Source organism: Eleutherodactylus coqui, chromosome 1, assembly GCF_035609145.1.
Source record: "Eleutherodactylus coqui strain aEleCoq1 chromosome 1, aEleCoq1.hap1, whole genome shotgun sequence".
In the NCBI taxonomy this organism is placed as follows: domain Eukaryota; kingdom Metazoa; phylum Chordata; class Amphibia; order Anura; family Eleutherodactylidae; genus Eleutherodactylus; species Eleutherodactylus coqui.
The window spans coordinates 289,183,021-289,206,603 of record NC_089837.1 but is presented as its reverse complement, the minus strand read 5'-3'; the positions used below and the strand labels follow the sequence as shown (position 1 = coordinate 289,206,603).

The 23,583-nt window shown below is 42.1% G+C and overlaps 1 protein-coding gene across 3 annotated transcripts in view; it reads right to left on the bottom strand.

The window, feature by feature from the left end:
* The window catches only part of AHDC1 (AT-hook DNA binding motif containing 1), a 127,296-nt gene that overhangs the window by 76,284 nt on the left and 27,429 nt on the right, over positions 1-23,583 (bottom strand). The window contains exon 2 of one of the 3 annotated variants that reach the window (XM_066572753.1): positions 21,639-21,689. The exons of the other annotated variants lie outside the window; for them this stretch is intronic. Coding sequence (XP_066428850.1) covers positions 21,639-21,645 — 7 coding nt within the window. The 5' untranslated portion in view covers positions 21,646-21,689. The remainder of the gene's footprint in view (positions 1-21,638; positions 21,690-23,583) is intronic. 3 annotated transcript variants of the gene reach the window in all.

Genomic DNA, 23,583 nt, shown 5'->3' with positions numbered 1-23,583 from the left:
TGGCTTTTTCCAAAGCACAATAAGCTAACCAGTTTTCTATGGGCACTAAATATTCCTCCTCATTCAAACAACTATTTATGAGACTATAGGAATACTTCATCCTAGAAATGATATATGCCATAGCCAGCCATGCTTACATCATCTCTAGAGACGATTGACTATGTGGTCATATAATGATGTCACAAGCATGCCTGTGTCATTTACATATTGGCATAGGTTTGGTACAAAGCCAACCAGAGGTATAATCTGTGCACAGAGGATATTTGTCCGTGTACGCTCCATTAACTTGCAGGAAAAAATGATATATCTGTCCTAGTACACATACAGACATTAAAAAGGAGAACACATCAACATTCCAGGTAAAACCTACATTAATAGTTAAGTAACTCTGCAAATACTTTGCCTTACTTATCTGAATTCTGCTTTCCCATTTACAGCGGTCTTGTCTGGCAATAAAGATCAACCGCTGTCAGTTTCCAAAGGCAACAGCAGAATTTTTCTAAGTACAGCTGTAAATAGAGAATATAGTATGAATTAACACAGTAAAAGCAAACAAAGTCAAGTTAGGGCCCTTTTATCCCGCTGTCTCAGCTTTATTTTTTGAACAGAAAAAAAGGAAGAATTAAAACTGGGGAAAAAAAAATTATATTAGATCTTTATTTTTTTCCTCATTGATTTCAATGGGGTTGCAAAAAAAAAAAGCCAAAAAAACAAAAGTTGGAGGCTATCTGCTTGCTTCCGTCTTTTTCGTTTCTCACACTGTAGACTGTGCCATTTGTCCTTCCCAAAATAAATGGAAACCATATGAAAAAAGCCAACGGAAAGCCTTCAGGGTTTTTTTAAGTTTTTTTTAACCTTATTAAAATCAATGGGTGGGAAAAAAAACGGATCAGTTTTATTTTCAGGTTTAATTCTGTTTCTCTGCTCAAAAACCAGAGCAGAGGCGGAAACCCTGAACTGAGCCCTAACGCAGTGTGAAAGCAGCCTAACCGAAAGGGGTTTTCCCGGACTACGATACGGACGGGCCATCGTTGGCTTCTTATATGTTGTAACAGCTATACTTGGCATTACAGCTGAATCCCACTTGATCCATAGAAATCTACATTGCACCATCCCTGCGTTAAGGCCCTTTAATATGGCCAATCATGAACAAGTGTTCGTTAGGACGCTCATTTACCCAACCACTACCCCTTGTCAACAGAGCGGCACTCTGCCAGCAAACTAGCAAATGTTTATTCATCAGCCAATCGCATCTTTTGTGCAGCCCAAAACTCCTCTTTCTGGGACATGCCGCAGGCAACTGCTAGAACTCCGGAGCACAGCTCTGAAGCTCAGTGTAGCAGTCATATGATGAACGGGTAGCCTGGAACAAAGCGGATTCTTCAACAAAGTGCAGGGTCAGAGCGATCGGCACTACTAGTGAGATACTAATGTGATCCAGACGCCAAAAAATTTATGGGCTGGACAACCATATGAATTTTAGTTTGCCCCAATATCAGGCCAGTTCGATCAAGCATCGATCTCTATGATCAGTGCTCGCTTAATGCAGATACTGGCCCATGTGAAAAAGCCATTTGTCCTCCTTGAGATCTAGGAATAAATTGACAACTGGATGTTACCAGTTGGGATGTCCATACAGCCTATTACTGTGGAGTTACAATTTGTGAGATCACTTTGCGAAGATGAATGTAACATAAGCCATGAATTTCTTCATCAGTACTCTGGAGGAATAAGAAAGGAACGGCAGCTATAAGCAAAGATACACTCCCTATGTAATAAGTGAAGTATTTACTGTAACACATGCAAGCACAGATGGCAGGTCCTCTGTAGGCCAGGTTCACCTCACGCTATGCCTTTATATTTGGCGCATACATCAGGAAAATTTCCCAACATACGCCTAAATCCTCAATGTATGCAGCACTAGGTCATTTAGTTGAACGTGCTTTCAGGCTTCTGTGTTGAATCTATACTGCTTCTTCGAAGTATCACTACTAAGTAATGATAATCACACTGTAGACTATGCATGGCCAAAGTACACTCCGTTGGCTTGTTTGTAATCAATGGCCGCACAGATCCACTGAATGACCACATCGCAGACGCAGCAATACACATTGTAATCTGTACTGACCATTACACAGTCGAACTAGCCATGCATGTACAATGACAACGGGAGAAAGACGAAGAATCTTTCTTTGAAGGAAAGTCAGCAGAAAGTTTCAAGCATGGCGGCTTCTCTCTAGATGATACAATAGTTCTGAAACCATCCTTCATTGCTAAATTCCATCCGAATTTGCTTCAAAATCATCATTTTCATCAAAGTTTTTAAATCTTAAAGGGGTTGTCCAGGAATAGCATAATTGCTGCTGTCAGTGCGGCCAATAGAAAGGATAAGAATTTGTTTGCAGGCTGGAGGGGGGAGGGGGGGGCCTGAGGGTAATTTTACACAAAAGGGATAAATCTTCTGCCCCAACAAATGGTGATAGTTTGCTCTTCACGCAGGCGGTTAGTTTAAAAACAAAGAAAAACAAAACATAAATGATGTAATAAAGATCCTTCAGTTGTTCGATCTATCGTTCAATGTAAACATCGCCAATGATTGAACAATCATCAGTCAAATTGGAACTATCCGGAAATGTTCTGAATGCCATCATTCCACGTAATAGCACAGTAACACTACACTGTTCTGAAGGGGACAGCATTAGGTTCTACCCTTCCATGCCCAGGCTGCACAGGAAATCTGGTGTCCGTGTATTCTTGGGCTCCACCCCTGCGCTGCACATAACTTGTCCCATCCAAGGACCAATTTCCACAGGCTGTACTGACTCCCGCCATTTTATACCATTCCGGTATAGCTTATATGCACAGCAATGCCCCCATACATACACCAACTAATGGGACATGACAAAAAAAACTTTTCCCCCTTTCACTTGCATATAGAACCAAACAGAAAAAGAAACCTCTGCATGCCTTCATATGAAATTTGAGGTATATAAAAGGCACAGTAGAAATGTCTATTTTGAGACTATGGATCTTTAGATGCTTTTACAGAAGCTAAGTACATGATATGCGTGTGAGCAGTCTCTTGTAAGTGCCAGTGTTGCATGTAGCAGCCAAGCAGACTTCCATTTCTCCACAGCAGATTTAAAAATTAAAAGTGGCACCCTTATTTTTCTGGGGAAATCCATCACATTATCGGTGATCTCTGCTGTGAAGAATTGGTGCTGGGGCTCGTCCTCTCCAGGTTGTGTACGCTGCACTTTTCTTCCAGCCTCCAGGTCACATGACCAGCACCCTGATAATGCTCGGTGCCCTGTGGGTAATGGGGCAGCTTTATGTCAAGTGCCATGATGAAAATCGTTTTTGCCCATAGCATCCAATCTCAAGAAAGCTGTCCCATTAACTGCTGGACCCAGAGCGCTGGTCATGTGACCTGGAGGCTGGAAGAAAAGTGCAGCGTACACAGCCTGGAGGGGACGAGCCACAGCACCAATTCTTCACAGCAGAGATCACCGATACTGGGATTGATTTCTCAAAGAAAAAACCCAGAGCACTTCTTCAAGCCCTTTGTGACTGCAATACGCCTTTTTACTGACCGCATTAATAGACTTTAAACCTGCACACATTTTTTTTAAGGCGTAGCTTGGCTGACTACTTATAGCCAGGTTTCTGCTCTAACTGCCAGGAATGGAGAAACCTCAGATCCTGGTTGTTTAACCCCTTACATGTCACAATCAATACCGACTTCAGCATGTTAAGCAGATGATAGGAGGTAGTGACACCTCCTGTCACCCATTGGCACCCTGCAGTGCAATTGCAAGGTACTAGTGGATTCCCAAGACAGATGGTCGCCTGATAAAGGCCTCTATGTCTGCCATGTAACTCAGACTATTAGTCCCTGCCTCATGAACAGTCTAATAGGCTGCTGTCATAGACATAGTAGAACGCACTATATAAGTAATGCAGTGTATTATCCTAGTGATCGAATGACTACATCGTCAAGTCTCCTGCAGGGACTACAAAATAGTGTCAAAGTTCAATAAAGTTTATTTGAATAGTCTCGCTTGAAAATTTTATAGTGTATAAAAATTTTATATATTAAATATTTACATATTTATATACACATACATATTTTATGCGTGGGGGGGAGGAATCATTTTAAATGGTATTTTGACCTTTTAAAGTGGAAAACATTTTTTAAAAAGAACAGATAATAGGTATTGCAGTGTTCGTAACAACCTAGACAATGAAGATATTTTGTTTCCTATCTAGCATGCCGAACGCCATAACACACATTTAAAAAAGTAATGCCAGAATTGCTATTTTTCTTACCTCCCAAAAACTTCATAAAAAGCGATCTAAAAGTCATAAGTACCTCAAAAGAATACCAATAAAAACTACTATTCTTCCCACAAAGACCTAACAGAGCTACACTGCAAAAAAAAATATTATGGGTCTTAGAACGCAGTGATGCAGATTCAATTATAGCAAAACAAAACAAAAAACACACACTTGGTAAATTCAACTTGGTATTACAGTAATCATGGTGATTCACATAAGAAAGTTATGTTATTTTTACCAAATACCGAAGTCCGTAAACAAAAACACAGAAATAATGTATGAATTTCTAGATGTTTTCTTCCATCTACCACCTCAAAAAAAAAAAATGTATATCTTCATTACATGTCTCCTTCAGTAACCCCATTAAGAAATACAACTCAAATCCACAAAAAAAAAAAAATATTAATTTGGCTCTTGCAATGAGACAATGAAAAACTGCCGGGTCCTAAAGGTCCAATGCTCACGGACGAATTCTCGCTGCGCAATTCACAGCCAGAGACCCGCCGCAAATTCCGCAGCAATGTCCGTCCATAGACATGCTAAATTAAAAAGATTCTTCCCTGTCCACGAGGGGAAAAACTGATTTTCCACCTGCTGCGGAGAATCGCAGCGTGCTCTATTTGGTGCGGAAAATCGCACAGATGGCTTCCATTGAAGTCAATGGAGGCAATCCGTCCGGCGGCACTTCCACAGTGAGCACTGCAGAAGCATCGCAGTAATCTGCGTCATAGCCCAGCCCCGACGCGCCATGCCCTGCGCAAGCATGCCAGCCAAGACACTCGCAGTGGATCTGGACAGGGAGTATGGGTCTCTGGGGGGCACAGAGTCAGATTCCGCTGCGAGATCAGACTCGGCCGTGGGCATGAGGCACAAAACAGGCTGATCAAGAAGGGGTTAAAGAAGTGACCTAAATGGTTGCTATAGACAACATGACACTGTCAGCATAAGGCCAAAAAGTCAAAATATTACATATTACTATGAATGGAGCCCGGAAAGAAATTAGCAATTGTATAATTCCACAAGAGACAAAAACAATTTCTATTGGTCAGAAACAAAAGGCAACGCAATCTACAAGAGTTAGAGGCTTTGTATCACATTGGACTCCACCTCTGTTCTGTGAATGCCCAGGATACCGTACTCCGGGCTGTTCACACTCAATCTCATTTTTGTTTCGCGCAGGATGCTTGGCGAATCCCTAATCTTTTGGCAGCTGCATTTATAATTCAGGCACAGACAAGCCGCTGTAGACTTTGGTTATTATTCACACACAGAAGATTTACTGCAGGAATTTCTGAGGCGCTCGTTAAGCCAAATGCAGCTTACAAAATGCCATGTACATTGTATAGAAACAACCCCATTCACATGAACAGAATGGATTTTTCACTCGCAGACATTTCTTGGTGTGTGAACATACACTTTGTTCTTAGTAGCCCTGCAAGAAGACCAGCATGGCTACTGGAAGTTGTCCAGCTAAGCTCGAATTGTATATTAAAGGGGTTGTCCCGCGAAACAAAGTGGGGTTATACACTTCTGTATGGCCATATTAATGCACTTTGTAATGTACATTGTGCATTAATTATGAGCCATACAGAAGTTATTCACTTACCTGTTCCGTTGCTAGCGTCCTCGTCTCCATGGTGCCGTCTAATTTTCAGCGTCTAATCGCCCGATTAGACGCGCTTGCGCAGTCCGGTCTTCTCCCTTCTGAATGGGGCCGCTCGTGCCAGAGAGCTGCTCCTCGTAGCTCCGCCCCGTCACGTGTGCCGATTCCAGCCAATCAGGAGGCTGGAATCGGCAATGGACCGCACAGAAGACCTGCGGTCCACCGAGGGTGAAGATCCCGGCGGCCATCTTCGTAAGGTAAGTAAGAAGTCACCGGAGCGCGGGGATTCGGGTAAGTACTATCCGTTTTTTGTTTTTTTTAAACCCCTGCATCGGGTTTGTCTCGCGCCGAATGGGGGGGCTATTGGAAAAAAAAAACCCGTTTCGGTGCGGGACAACCCCTTTAAGTGCAAGGTGTAGGAGGTAGTGGGTCATAGTGATCATATATGTCAAAGCTGGAAAAAAACACTGGTAATTTACAGAAGCAATGCCATTATACTTCAACACCACATTGCAAGTTACCGCCACTATACATGTATATCCTCCATCTAGGACCAAATTAATCATCTCAAGGAAAGTAAAAGAAAAAACACTTTCACTCTCATCTGCTCTTATCCAGCTGAAGTTTACAAACAAGCTTCCCAACCTCAAAAACACACTTTAGCCAGTTGACTCAAAAGCCAAGTTGACCTACAACCACCTTTATATTCCCATCTCCATTTCTATATTATGAAATTCCACTATTGCTTCAGAGTTTTTGTTAAGGTGTTTTATTAAGGCCATATTATCGCACAACGTTCACTTTCTATACACCAAAGGGAAAAAAAAGATTCATAAATAAAGGCAAATTCAGCTCATAAGGAGGACCATTTATTAACACTTAGCAAGAACGTTTCCAATGCCTTCATCTCCAGGCAATCTTAGCCTACGTCTACATGAATAGACTTGCTGAGGATTCTCCGCAGTACAAAATCCGCAGCAAATCCACACCATTAGGGTGCGCTGACATCACCCCCCTCCTTTGGAGAGTTCGAATCCGCACTGTGCTGATAAAATGGACATGCTGCAGATTTAAATTCAGCACCACATGTCAATTTCTGCACCGATTTAGTGGATTTTTTCTGCAGTGTATGGACAATGTTTTGCAAATCTCACCCCCATTCTTGCAAATGCCGTGAATCTATCAAACAAAAGAAATCCACCCCATGTGGAAGTAGCCGTAAGGACCGTACTAAATACCCCAAAAGATCAAGTAGATTGTTAACACTATAGTTCACCCAAATTAACTGCAAGTCAACAATTGGGCTGCCAATGAACACCAGCTGTATGGGGATGAACAGCTATATTAAAGGGGATGTCCGACAAAACATTTTTAGTTAAAGGGAACCCATCATGTCCTTTGAGCCTCCAACTATGTGATGGGGCTCAACAGGTGATGGAACGGGAAGTCCGGGGGAGCTTGTTTGATATTCACCGCAATTTGGGATATTTTGTAGCCCACATTTCCCTATGGAGCTTGCTTGTTTGTCGCATCGCACGTATTTGCGCTTTTCAGGCTACATTTTTAACAATAGAAACTCCTATTAACTTTCTTGTGATAAAAATCACACAAGAAAATCGCGGGGAGCAGTGATATGATGAGGTTTTTCACAAGAAAAAGCATCACTGGCGCTACAAACTGTACAAAACTGCGATATCGCTGCGATTTTGTACGCCTGTCATCCATGTGAAAGAGGTCTAATGACAAAAAAAAACAAAACAAAACCACGTAATTAGGAGCTGAATTTACCCTAAAAACAATATTTTTCATGGGACAACCCCTTAATGCTTGCTCATCCCCATACTACCCATCATCTGCCACATATGAATAGCACTAATGAGCGCTGATCGACATGCTACTTGTCAATCGACTCATTATAATGGTCAGAAAATCTGCTTTTACAAAAGGATCCTTAGTAAGCAGGAGCGTAAAGGGTCACTTTAAACATCATTAAAACTTATTCTCCCGATATTTTGGTGCTTTAGCTAGATTTACACACTGCAATTACAAAACAGTTCAATTTATGAAAATATTATATATGCACACACTATACATACACATATACACATACACTGGTCTGTTTATTCTTATGCATACAGCTAACATGACTGTTGCCAAACAATGATAAATATGACATTTATAATCCCTAAGATCATAGCTAAACAAGAGCTGCCACTACAGGCAACAGATATCACTGACATCCAGAGACCAGCACCCCTGGACGGGACCTGAACGCAAACTCTCTCAGCCTTTAATGAAAGCTGCAGAGACCAATTGGTCTACATTGCGACAGGTTTCCATTTATTTCCGGCATTTTGTGTCTTCTAGTCATTTCTCTGTAGAACACTGTAAATCTTAAGGCATGTTACCGTTTAAAATGCTGCCAGTAAATTGTAATTCTGCTTTATCAGGCTTTTAGTATGACAACCTAGATTACATTAATTGGGTTGCCATAGGTGATCAATTTAAGATCTGTGGGGGTTTAACTCTCAGAATCCCCACTGCCTCTGTCTGTGACATAACCTGCAGTCAGTCCCATTCAAGGGACTAGGATTTAACTGCAGTACCAGGCAGTCACTATATAAACGTACAGCGCTACGCCTGGTAAGCAATGACGTGGCTGCAGCCCCTTCATTAAGCTGATTGATGTGGCTGCCAGGAGTTGGATCACCAGCAATCTGATATTGATGAGCTATCCTAAAGGATAGGCCATCAATCTCACGGTGCTAGAAACGGCATTTAATTGACGCAAAAGCACTCCCAGTCTAAAAAATTCAAGCACCTAGGAGTTGTGAGAATCTAATGAAATTTTTTCCTCTGTGTGATCGTAATGTTGCTAGAAGTGATTACAATATCAGAGCCAAAAGATCATTTATTGCAGAAAACTGACCCCTTGTAGCGAGGCTCTAGCACCCTGTTGTACCCCTCTAGCCTGGATGCAAGATGTCATACAGGCGGCATGGAGGCATACAGGTCCTGTATGGTGTCCTGTGATATAACTGGTCCACATTTGCTGTAACTGAGCTTCTAGATCGTGCAAACTCATAGGCTGGTGAAGTCCCAGATGGTCCCACAAATGTTCTATTGGTGATAACTCTGGTGACCGGGCAGCCACGGCAGTGTGACAATGTTGTGGAGACATTCCTGTGACACCCATGTGTGTGCGGCTGAGCATTATCCTGCTAGGAAATGCTTCTTGAAAGCCGCCATGAGAGGAACACATGGGGCAGCAGGATGTCCCTCGTACCACCACTAGGGGAGACCGACTGTTGTATGCAATGGCCCCCCAGACCATCAAACCAGTGGGAAGGGGGGGGGGTGGAGTTTCCGCTTCACAGCAAAGGCAGGATTGGGGCGCTCACCCCCAGATCTCCAGGTATGCACATGGCTGTCATCAATACCCAAACTAAACCTGGATTCATTGCTGAAGACAACCTGCTTCCACCTCACAGCAGTCCAGTTTTGTCATTCATGACACCACTGTAAAAGGAGGCATCGTTAGGGCTTGTGAAAGGCAGTAGACAAAATGGGTGCTGTGAGACCAAATGTCCTTCAGCCAAGTGCTGGGAAAGGATTCTGGACAGACACAGCAGCCTGTAATGATGGTGCCACCTGTCTCTGGGGGACAACAAAATGGTGAGCTACTCGTGCTTGTCAGACAATCCTTTCTACAGGTGTGCCGAGCCTGGGCATCTTGTGTGCATGCCCTCACTGGTCCCAACACCCCATAACAGTCTGGCCAGAATGGCAAGGTGATACAACCATCCAGCTTCTTGCATCCCAGTAATGAGAATACAACCTGGAGAGAAGGAGCCATAGTGCTGGATTCTTCACAGCGGAGGTCCGTCATCCTCTAATAGATTGTCCCTAAAAAAATAACCCTAGAGTGCTTCTATAAAGTAGTGACCTAACTGATGGCTACAGACAACACGGACACCATGTCAGCATGAGGCCCAATGTTATAAAGCACAGACTGCTTCTATAAATATTTAATTCATTTGCAGCAACACCAAGGGGAAATTAAAGAGGTTGGTAACTTTTTAATTAAACCCTGAGAAACTAACTTGTATAAGTCAAAGGCTGGAATGAGCATTTTTAGTCACTACAGGCCATACTGTATGGTAAAGGGGTTTTCTGGTTACCGGACAACCCAACTTCAATAGGGCTGAAGGGGCTATAATAATGAACATACTCTCCCTCCGCGGCCCTGCTGTGGTCCCAGTAGTTTGTTATTACTGACATCACAGCAATTCAGGTGACCACTGCAGCCAGTGAGAGGAATTCCTGAACTCCTGGCACCATGGTGCCAAAGATGTGAGCGCCGATGCTGCAGCGACATCAGCGATCACAGCCATCACCGGGACCGTAAGGGGAGGCAGCATTGGACCCCAGCAGCCATGTTTGTTTATTTTAACCCCTTCAGCCCTACTGAAGCAGGGTTGTGTGGTAACCAGACAACCCCTTTAATGTGAAGTCAGTACAGTGCAAATTCGTTTGGGCAACAAATGCTAGGTACAGTGCATGCAAATTTATCGTACAGCATGGAGTTAAAAATCTAGCTGGAGTTTATGTACAAGTTAAGGTTTAGCGACTGGCGCCTTCAAAAAAGTATTTAAATTCTGTTTGATTTGAAGGATTTCTTTAAGTTCTGCTGTTTCCATAGTAACATAATGCTGTACAGAAGCCCTATACAGCCGTTCGTTAATGTCCAAGTAGACAAATGTGTCTGTTAAAACTTCACGGTTCTTTGCATTGCCTTCTGTAACATAATGCATTGTAGTGACAATATTTCCTCTCAAGTTGAAGCAAATGTATTCTAAAGAAGGCGTCTCAGACGACCTTTACACACCTTACCCCCATTAGCAGGTGTCCGTACAATAACATAGCATCATCTGCTAAAGGATAGCTGAAAATACATTCTATAACTGCACTCAGCATCTATGGCTACCACACTATGCACATCCCTTCCACCACTGCCCAACACACAAGCACCATTTATTCCAACCCATTGGGCAAAAAAAGCAAAAATTCCAAAAATGGCTTAGTATTCATACACCAAAAACTCCAACCCAATCCATGCCCAGAGTAGTTTGCTCCAAGTGTACAAACTATACACAATAAAAGAAACCAATGAAAATTCAGTCATTGCGCCATCACACACCTACAAAACCTGCCAAGTGCAACTCTGCTGTGTTAGAGGCGGTCCAAGCCTATAGAAGACAATGGAAATGCTTTGCAAGGGTAAAATATTAAGATGAGTGTGTTCAATGTCGGTCCACGAAAATGGACTAATATGTGTAAGTGGCTGTCATCCATATGCATTGCATGATTTTATTTTATTTTTTTTCACTTCTGTGTCATTCATTTCTCATGCGCTAATTCTTTATTCTAGCATAGCTTTGCAACATTTGAAAAACGTAGCAAGCACGCACATTATCAATGCACTTTTTTTGTATACCGGTCGACTTGAATAGACTGTCATGCGAAAAAAAAATACTACGAGAGGACATGCTGCATTTTAAAATTATTTTTATTTATTTAAATTTTTTTAAACAACCCCCGGGCCGTTAGACGTATATAAAAAAAAATGCATGTTTAAATGGCCTGATTGACTGTAATGGGTCAGTGTACAGTCAGCTGCACAAATGGACAAGAATTCTGCCCATCTGAATAAGCCCAAAGGTAGGTTCACACCCTACAGATTTGTTGCAAACCCCATTCAGATGTTTGGAACAATCAGATATTTCTTCAACAAGTCTGCAGCATGTGAACATACCCTTACATGAGAATTTCCCAGAGAGCTAGGTGCCAGTGGCAAATACATAACATTTTGCAAAAGTGTACTGTTTCTCAGGTTTCTGCAATGTGTGAGGGGATCAGGAACATGAAAGAGTAAGGCCTGCTGTCCACTGGCAAATTTTCACTGCGTTCCCCACGGTGATAATCCAGGCCGCGGGGGAACGCTTTGCATTTACTATGGAAAGCGCAGCCCCCTGTCCACGAGCAGAGGATCATACGGATTCTCCGCCCCCGCGGGATTTAAGTTGCAGCATGCTGCGAATTGCCGTGATTCTCCACGGTGAGCCTGTCAGATAGGCTCAGTGCAGAGAGCAGTCAGCTCCCGCGGCAGATTTTGCTACGCCCGTGGACACGAGCCCTATATGCATGTCCAGACTTCTCAGACTTCAGCTACTTCCTTATTTTGCTGGGTGAAGCATTACATGTGACCATTCAAATGAACAGCCAGCCACATAATACGCAGAGCAAACCAAGTCCACAAGCAAGAATCACCATTTTGGCTGCAGCTTGGTTGTGGTTCAGAAGGGAGTCCCAAAAAGGGAATCCCCTCCGAAGACAATTTCAAAATAGGTTTGTGAGGCAACCCCTTTAAATATTAGCTCCCGACACTGACTAAATGGTATTCAGATTAGTGTTTCAGATAATGCTCTCACTTCCTGTTGAAGGGGGGCAGTATGTATATTATACAGAAATGCAGTGCTAGAAATAAATGCTGGATTATCAGATGGTGGGTTAAAGAAACCCCCAATGATGCTAAATCCATGAAAAGCACACATTTTAGAATTATTCTTTTTGCCTGGTTACAAATGACACTTTTCCTCTGTTATGTGGGTCAATTTGATTGCAGCGATACGAAATTTTACACATTTTTTTTTTAATATAGTAAAGTTTAAAAAAACCATAAAAAAGAAAATTGCTTGATATCCATAACTTTTTTTCCCCATCGATGGGGCTGTGTGAGGGCTCGGTTTTTGTGGAGCGCCACCTAGAGTTTGTGGTGTGACGATTTTAGGGAATATACAACTTTTTATTCACCTTTTTATGCAGAAAGGGTTTCCAAAAAAAGTACCATTCTGTCTTTATGTATTTTTTTCTCTGATTGAGTTAATCGTGCACCATTAACAATATATTATCAAACACATTGGATCTTCATGAATGTAGTGATACCAATTATTTTGGTGTGCTTTAACTTTTTTTTACTATTATAAAATTAAGTATTTTATGTTTATTTTACTAATTTCTTTTTTTTAAATTTTAGTCTTCATAGGGAACTTGAACTTGCAATAGTTTGCTTGCTTATATAGTATAATGCAGTACTATTGTATGATTTTAAGGCAAATGATCGTGGCATCTTTGGAGCTTTCAGAAGTCCCCAGGCTGCCATGTGACCTGATGCACATCACAATCTTAATGCATGAGGGCTGTTCTGGAAATTTAAATCCCCGTTGGTATATTTAAATCCCTCTGTCAGAACTGACAGTTACATTTAAAGGGTTAAGAGCCACTATCTCAGTTCACTCTGATGGCGGCTGTTGCTGGCGGGTGACGATACCCGCCGTGTATGGAGCGAGTTCGGCTCCCAAACTGGCTCCATACACAGCACATGCTGTGGGTGACTATTTATATCCTAACTGCACAGGGTATGTGCAGTTAGGACCTAAATATTTGTATATCACCAAAGGGTTAATTTACTAAGCACAGCCTGTACATTTATGTAGTTGCTATGCATGGTATTGCAGCTCAATCCCATTCGCTTCAGTGGTACTGAACTGCATAAGGCCATGTGACTCACGAAGGTGGCAGTACAGTCCCAAAGGCGCATCGGGGACTGGATCACTCATTGGCCTCCATTAAACAGCTGATCTGCAGGGGTACTAGGAGTTGGACCCCCACTGACCTGCTGTTGGTGACATATCCTAAGGATAGGCCATCAATATACACATCTTGGAAAACCTTTTAAGCTTTATGCCTTGTCTTTATGTACAATAAAAGTAATGCACACCTTCTATAAATCTGGGAAAGTAGAAGCATTAGGACACGTTATTTGGAGAAAACTTCTGATCCTTGCTATAGGAAAGATTTTCCATGGTTGCAGATAACATTCTTGTGCGTTGCTGCATGTGTTCTTTTTAAACTAACGGCTAAACGCAGCAATTATTGTATTTATCAGTAATGATGGAGGGGGGAAAAAAAAAATTTCCACAAATTGGTCTAACGGGAAAATAAAATTCTGTTGGACACCAACAGTTGTCTTACCATTCAAAGGGAATACCAGAACTGCAGAATGTGATTTGGGCACAGGAGCAGCAATGACCCTTGGTCACAAAAGGGTTAAACAATGTAGGGGTGCTAGGAGTCGATCTGATATGTATGAGCTTTCCTATGTATAGGCCCTCAACATCATGGTCCCAGAAGACCCCTTTAAGTAATGCTAAATCATTCTGTATTTGATAAAATAGCTTTATGTATTGTGGCATTGCCTTTCCACTTATTTTATCATTACCTTAAAAAAAAAGATAGACTTTAAATGTTCAAAAATAATATTCCTTGCAATAAAGTCAGGAGAAAGAGAGGGAAAAAAAGTATTGTTTATCGTAGCCTATAGGGTAGCAAATACAGGTTGTCACAAGACCACTTGTGGCTATTAACATTCTCATTCAAAGTACCAGGAACAGATATGCAGTATTAATGGATTACTCTGTGCACAAGAATACCTATTTACAGAGCTCCCTCTAGTAGTAGTGTAGGTTTATCATACTAGAAGTATGCAGTGTGTTTGCAGTTTCGTGTCTTAGTATTCTAAAGGCATTGTTAATCGGAACTGGTGGACAGTGCTCTCGGAACATCAACAGCTAACACAATTTATTAAAGGGGCCTTGGTCTGGAATTTAAGTTTCCATGAAGCTATACTGCCAGTTTGGGAACTATAGAAAGGATTCTCAGAGTAGTAAAAGCTACCATCAGTAATGCAGTTCAAAGAATATTCACCTGAGGGTGTAACAGTTTCTCATCTAGAATTTATTTGCAAGCTCCACACTCCATTAATTTTAATCTGGGGCAAAACAGAAGACTTGGCTTAATGCAGTCCTTTACTTTCTCCCTGCTGTCAGGAAAGAGAGAAGAGAGAGGAAAGGGAAAAAAAGAGAAACAGTGACTGGGCTGCAGCTCCACTGTATCTGTAACAAAGACAATGAAAATAACTTCCTGTTAGTGAAATAGGAAGCAGGAGAGATCTATCGCACAAACTAAGCTGAAAAGGACTTCACAAGTTTACCATGCATGAGCATCTAAGAGCACCGTGAAGGTTTTATCTTTCACTAGAGGTATACTTGAAAGCATACCTATCGTTTTAAGATGACTTTTCAGAATAAGCTGTTGTGTATACATGAGGAATAACACCATTTCTGATCATTATATGGCTTGGGGCATGAAGGGAAAGTGGATAAAAATGCAGGCTATATCTCGGAATCTCAAGTTTTCCCTGAGCTGACAGGTAGAGACTAGCTGCTATATTATTTCGATACATCGCACACAGAAGAGGAGATCCTACTCTTCTCTCTATAGCACACTCTCAGAAACAACAGAAGCATGGAGGAGATTGTGCAGTGTAGTTGAGAATCTTGCGCTAGGATGATATAGTAAAAACACTTACTAGAAGGTGCAAGGTTTAATGTGTGAAACGGAAACCTCTTTGGTCTCCATTTCACATGATTTCCCCTTTCAGTCAGTCTTTTAATCTGGATTTTTTTAAAAAGCACAATTTTCTGCATGGAAGATGGAAACCTAAAATGGAATGAGCACTGGAAGTAAAAAAAAGTTTCCTACAAAAGTAGTTTAACAGGCAAACCATGTTACCTTATAACTGCCTCCAACACATGCTCTGGCCTCTAGAAGCATCAAGGCACTAAGAATGCGACTCAGACAGGTATAACATACACCAACACTAAGTTACCACCAAGGTAACCAAAAAAAGTAAAGTATTAATTTTACAACACATACCTGGGACACATTTCAACTTCACAGTGTCTATGTTAAGCAGCTAGGAAGACTCAAAACTTTGGGAGAAGGGTGGATGGAGTAGCTGCATAGTATTTGAAGCTAATCAAGTAGCGGTTTTATATGGCAAAGCTGTATAGAACGGTTTACATTTTTTAGTGTGCGTCTAGAAACAGTTTCGACAACGGCCTGTAATGATGGTGCCACCTGTCTCTGGATGGTATACAACAGTGGGAACTACTCGTGCTTGTCTGGCGATCTACTGGTGGTCTGTCATGGGTGCCATGAGCCCAGTCGCCTTGTGTGCATATGCCCTCCCTGGTCCCATCACCTAAACGTCTGTTCAAAACGGCCCACGTGACAAGCAATTCGTCGATAAGACTATCCCGCTTCTCACATTCCAATAATGTGTGCGCTCTCGTTAACTGGGTGCAATCTTTTCTCTGCATCGTAGAGGCGTCCAGTAGTCTAGAAGCTCCACACAGGCGGAAAGAGAGGTCCACTGCACACAAGTATCCTCCGAGAAGCTTTTTATAGACAAAGTGTGGAGCCACTTTTAGGGCCTCAGGGTTCATTTAGACGAGCCAATTTGTTGTTTAAACGAGCAAACGATATCACAGCTCGCTCGTGCAGCCCATTTATACAGGCAGATGTATTGTTGGCTCATTCAAACAAGAAATCATTCAGTCATTCGCATTCACTGTATAAGTGACTGAGAAAGACTGAACAATCTGTAATTAAACTGAGCGATTAGTGAACAAGCAAATGATTTTTATGCCTGCATAAAGTGAGCGACGAACGAAAAGTGAACAATTTATCATTTGATCATTGGCTGCATTTACACTGAACGATTACCTTCACTTTAGCTTGTTTGTATGATTGTTTGAATGATAATGTTCCGTTCATCTAATCATTTCCATATCTGCCTGAGATGGAACTGCATGCAGCGTTTTGTAGCAAAACGACAACTTCTTCTAGGGGCTTGAATTTTGGACAAAGTGTAAATAGGATTATTGACTATGAAATATAAAATTAGAGAATTAAACCCTCCAATGACAATCTATTTCCACCTTTTAACTTCCCCACTGAAGTTATGTGCACACTTCATACATGTCTATTACGGGTAGTATAATTCTTGATTAGAATGTGTTTTAGCCTCACACTGCAAGCATATATACATACACACACACATATATACAAAGCTGAAAAGTAATAAGAAAAATTAGGTCCAGTTTTATTATGCTCTGTACATAAATGCAACAGGTTATGCACCACAAACAGGCATTGGTGACATTCAGTGCAGAAGTAATGAAAACAAATCTTAAAATCCTACATCTTAGACATTTATAGTTGTTAATTGGATTTCAGCTTTGCATGCCAGCCACCCCGAAAATTATTTGCTTTCAATTATTTCCTTGTTCCATTAGGATGAACCCCCTCCACCCCCTGGTATATAACCACTTTTAATCTACCTGTCAACTCCCCCTTTCCTCATGTCTTTCTACCATCTCCTCTGTTCCAATTTATTCCCCATGCCTCCTCCCTTTCCAAGCCTTCTGCCTTATTCAGGAATATCAGCCCTGTCTCTCTCCTCCCCCTCTCCTTTGGGATGCGGCCTACTCTCTGATGCCTGCTGTCTGTCAGGTCCTTGCCACATATTTTCCGCTGACCCCCAACCGCTCCTTGCTGCAGCAGTTTGGGAGGGAGGGGAGAAAGAAAGCGCCAGCACAGGCTCCAGGGCACGAGGGGGAAGGAGGGGGAGAAATCCGACAGGGCTCTACCATCGATCTGATAACTGAGCTTAAGCTGGCACCTCTCCTTTACTGTGCAGATAACACGCAAAAAGTGGTAATAAGTATCCGTAGGAGGAGGTTCTGCATGACTCTGATGTGGACTTCGTAATTAAGAACTGCCAATATCAGAAGAACGCATTTCTACTTGCATGCTACTTCTCGTTTTTAATAAGCAGAGATGCTGCAGATTGGTACCTCGCCTTACGTCTACCTAGGTATATAGGAGATTCTACTGCATGTAACCATAGACATCAGCTGACGTAGGGCAGAGAACAATGGCTATATAGCCATACAGAGGATCCCAATCATACAATATCTAAGCGCACCGTTGTCTCTTACACACAAAGACATGCAACCACAAGAAACTCCGTTGTAGTCATCTATTCTTTCAGGAGAGAGAAATCAAAACCCAAAATAAAAAGAAAATTGTAAGCCGCGTTTAAGACACGAAGGGCGAGTTCTGGCGAGGATGGCGGCATGTGACTCTCATTAACACCTGTTGTTCCAGAGGAGAGGAAGGGGAGGAAAGGCAGGAAGTGTCCTGGGTCTCCTAACAGCGCCGATGGGGTCCCACAGAACTTCAGCACTGCATATCCGCAGGTTAATACCACAAGTCCTATATAGCGAACCCACACAAGTGAGACAAGGACATCATACCGAATTAAAAGTGGAAGGAGGGCGCATGAGACAAAACAATATGAGCATGCGTAGTAACTTTGGTATTTTGTGTGGTCGGAAGTGAACCTATTAATGACAAGCAAATCCTACAGGGACATTCACACAAATGCAGAAGGAGCAGCAAAAGGCAACTGTGTGAAGGGGGGCACCCATCATGAGGCAATCTGACCATCATGCCTCTGTGGGTGCACCTTAGTACTTGGAGAAGGCACCATTTTACTGCCAGTCATTTGCAATTCCTTCTACATACTGAGGGGAGGATTCAGTGCTGCCCGTGTTGTGGCTCCTCTGTCGCCCAGCGTAGAGTAGCAGTACCCTGTACCTTTCCTGCAAATATACAACAGCAAAGGCCGGAAAGCTGCTGCTCATTACTGTGCAACTCACTGTAGCCACATCCCGGAGCAGCCATAAAACTTCTCCTGCGCCTAGTCTGCCAGTAAGAAGCCCCGCCTCCCATCAGCTGCCCGCTTCACAGGGCACAGCAGCTGGAACTTGCCAATCAGGAACCAGGGGCACAGTTAGGGCTGTGATGAGAACAGAGGTCCAGGCAGCAACTACAATGATCTGTAACCAGGGCTGTGGAGTTGGTAAGCCAAGCTCCTGACTCTGGCTCCTCCATATAGGACTTAGTGATAAACTTACTGTATTCAAATGGCAACATCAGGCTTTTCATCAGTAGTATGATAAAATAATCAAGCTAGATCAATTCTAGTGACCAATGTTCTGGATAAATGGGGGCTTAGATGAATAGAACATATATTTATAGGAAATTTCAACACTTTCCCAAATATCAGTTTATTTTGTGGTGTAAGAAAATCTGCATATTGGACAACCCCTTTATGTCCACATAGGTCAGATTTGCTGCACTTCACTTCCACAGCAAAACCATACCACATCTTAAAGATTTCTATGATTCCTTGCCATTAAGCATTTTTCGATCCCATAACGCAAAAAAAAAAAAAATGTTCTGAAATCTGCAGTTGCAAAAGTTGCTGCAAATTCAGGTTTAGTTTTCTATTTCAAATAACTACCTTAAAAGGGCCACCCCAGTGATTTTTTTTCAATCTATTCATTATGCAGCTATTCCCCTAGTTTACATAAATTGGCTAGTGTTACCTTGGTTAGTTTGTCTGAATCTGCTCTCATGGTCTTTTTATCCTCAGATGGTCACTACTTGGGGTTTTGGGTTCATTTTCACCACCTGTGTGATGCTGTTGCAGTTATAATAGAGGAGATCACAGCTCATCCTCCTGACTGTAGACTTATGGCCTGTAGCTTAATTAGGTGACTATAGAATATCAGACAATGTATAACTTTAATAATGAAAACAGAATATTTCCAGTTGGCTTTAGTTTTTTTTACTTGAACAAAATTCAATTGTCTCCCTGCAGGTAGAATTGTATAACCCTAGCTACTGTTAGGTTCATTGCATCATGGGATAGACATGAAAAGTAAAGTAAAATAATCTCTTAAAATGGTTGCTGACAGGGGGCTGCACTGCATGGAAGTGCCTGAAAACAGAGTGTGACAGGCAATGAGGTGGGGGGGGGGGCAGGGAATGAAAAGTGCGTTTTCACCAAAGTGGCCCTTTATAAGCCTAACAGAACCAGTGTTGCAAATGAAGAGAAAGCGTCATCTCAGTGTTGGGAGAGGGCACCATTGTAATGTTCATCTTCATAAAGTCTATATCATTCTGATTGACAGCTCAAAATGTGGTTGGGGGGGGGGGGGGGTACGAAACTTGACAATCTGGCTCTGAATGTTCACCTAGCATGTCAGACAATATACAACTTTCATAATGCATAGTCTCTATTATGGCCCAATTATAAATGTGCAGTTTTTCTGACACATGAGACTTCAAGTATTCCACTAAAGATACAGCCCTATAGGGTGGTTCACACCTGTGTTAGGGTCAGTTCAGGGTCCCGGCCTCTCTGCTCAGTGTTTGGAGGAGAGAAACTGATGCAAAACTAAAATAAACTGATCAGTTTTTCCCCTAAAGAATAAAAAAAAACAACACAATGTTTTCAGTTTGCTTCAGGTTTTTTTTTTTTTTTACTGGAACAAGAACTCAGTCTGCTGCATAAGGAGCAGGAAAAACGGAATCCACTGGATGAACGGATCCATCTCATAAAGTGCGGAGCGGACTCCACGGACTTGTCCAACACATTTTTACTTGACCAAAGAGTCCTGCATGCAAGACATTTTCATCTGCTATTTCATGCCAGATCTGACCGGAGGCTCTGTGCGGAGCCGCCGTTACAAATGCGAATAGGGCTTTATTCCAGTTTTTTCAAAAAAATGAAGCAAAATGGAACTGAAAGTATTTAGTTTTTTTTAAAACCCCACTGAAATCAATGGGAAAGACAACTGATCAGTTCATTTCAGTTTTATATTCGTTTCTTCCCTCCAAAAATTTAGAAGAGATGGATATTCTGAACAGAGCTCCAACGCAGGAATGAATTTATTCAAATACCACTAAAATGGAGAGAAAAAAAATTTCTAAAAATTGTTTTGACAATAATTGAAAAAATATTTTTTATTTACAGGAACTAAAACTATAAAGTTATCAATTATTCCAAAACCACAGGTGGTATGCCCACCAAGGAGAATAGAAACAAGGCTTCCACTAGTTAGAATCCTCACTTCAGCTTCACTCATTCAACCTGGCCAAAAGGCAGGCGAGGCACCCTCAACAGTTCCCCTCAAGTGATATATCCACACAGGTTAAAACCCCCTATGATTACTACATAGAGTCCTGACATTAACAAGTTATGTACTACAATGTTGATAAAAGGGTTCTTTTATGCAGTTTATGCTGCCACTGACATGCTGTAAGCAGTGGTATGACATACATGCCCCACAGGAAACAACATCTACACTGGGTTGCAGCACTGAGGCCACACGCAAATCTAAAATGCACTGAAAAATAGAAGACTAAGTACATCAAACCAAGCATTAAAGAAAGACATTTAGTCACAAGGAAAACAAAACAAACATTCACATTAATGCATTACTTTCCAGTAATAATAGTCAAGGATTTCACAACAGGATCCAAATAGAAAGATCAAGTCACAGGTAAGGATATTGCAGAATTAGACTATACACTTATTTCCCCTAGCCCTCAATGGATTGGGACTGGGAATAGGACCAGGCTCAGACCCCAACCAGACACTGATGGCATTGCATTTCCAAATGAGACGCCATAAATAGGGTTGATGAGATTAATCGTCTGACAGTCATCTGGTGTCTAAGACAAGTTATTTCTTCCGTTCTCTTAGTGAAGGTTAATTGAAACTATGGGATCCCAGTCAGCACTTTCACAACACCCTAATGAATAAAAAGAAGAGTTTCCTTTACATACAGTATAAGGGAATGGCTACATCGCTCACCATTCATCTAATGCGTAGATCTGCTTCTGGAGCTATATTGATTAAAACGTCCTAGAATCCAGAAAGAGTAATACAACAGATGAGCTGGAGAATGCACTTATTACAGCTGAAAAAGTTCATTTACATGTATACATCTTCACAACATGACCAGTATGACAATCCTCCCCATCACTGCGTAATAATAATAGTCTGTTATACCATTATGCCTGGATGGGGGAACAGAAATGTACCTCCAAAACTAAACAATGGAGACCTTACACGAAGGAGTTGTTAGTGTGTCTGCTGGCACTCCGCTGCCTTCCAGACCGGAGCGCAGCCTTTAAAATATGACACCGTTCCTCACATGTGCCAGAAAGTAACAGAAGAGAACCGACATGCTGGAAAGTCCCGTACAGAGGGGGGACTGGAATAGACAAGGATGCTTCCAGTTCCATCTTGGTGTAACATCACATTATCTAGGATGAGAACTACCAAGGTTTGTAAGAATGTGATGCAGCAGGCTGAGTAAAGACATACAGGCCAGAATGGTGCCGCTGTGTATACTTATGGTGAAAAGATAGTTTGTTTATTTTGTTTGTTTTATTTGTTTATTTTTTTTAATGTGTCATCAATTAGTGTAAACAATCATGACTATGTGGCACAACTAAAAGCAACATAATTACCCCAAATTACACAATAAGTCTAGGATGATCTAGGATAGGCTAGAATTAAGGAACAAATACATTACCATCATCCAGTGCTATTGGTCACCCATCTCCACCAAGATGTTTTGGCATTAACTCCTCACATCAGAATTCATTTGACTCTTATGAGTGGCCAATAACAATACTAAATGGGATCTTGCCCCCAGAACTACTGCTATCACGCAACAGCACACAAGACTGCATTCCCCAATCACTAGCACTGCGAGCCAGCGAGGAGGACAAGATCAAACGCTAGATGCTCCTGGACTAGACCAATGATATCCCCAGCTGACCAAGTGGCCTAGCCTAAGAACCAACCACTAGCAGCAGTGGCCAGACTGCCCATTGTACCAGTCACTGGCACATATACAACCCTTGTATCACACAAAGGCTTCATGTGCTGCACTTAGAATCCACAGCTAGATACATATTAGTCTGGAACACGGAATCTCCAACTGAGATCGCTACATATTTAACCTTATATATAAAGTATATAATTATGCCTGCTAGACAGCAAGAGGAAATTCTACTGTATGACTACTAAAATATCTGCCACTTTACACCTCACCAGAAAATAAAACTGGACTAGTTTCCAAACTCCCTGAGGTTTTACGCAACCATATAGGGGATCTATAGGTAACCACCAGAAAAGCCATATATGAATGTGCAAGTGAGGGGCTGTGTGCACAGGGAGGATTACATAGCAGGGGGTCCAACGGAGAACTTGTCCCAATGTACAATACAATGATCAGCAGCACACAGAGCCAGAAACCAGTCATCTCATGTATACTCAGTACACAGATACATCAGGACTAAAATATTGCTCCCGGCAATCCTCCCCATAATAGCAGATAATGGGAATATAAGAACCTGACCGGGAGGAAGGACGCTGAGCGTGCACTTACGTCTAACTTGCCCTGCTCCCTTCTCTCTGCCACCTCCAGCTCCTCCAGACTACTGTGTAAATGTAAATATGTATATATGTGTGATATTTTCCCAGGCCCCGCCCCCTCCCCCTGATTGGCTGCTGCGCTCCCAGTGTCATTGTTTTTGCCTAGGACACACATTTTATATAATACACACCAAAAATAATACACAGCATATCCCACAGGAGGGACGTGGGGTCTGTGCCGCCAGCTGGACACGCTGCACCCTAAAGGGCCACCTCCACCCCCGCAGCCGCGGCGCACACACAACTATTCCCTGACCCCATGCCACTATGTAATAAATTACACATATCTACAGCCTGCAGATAATAAGAG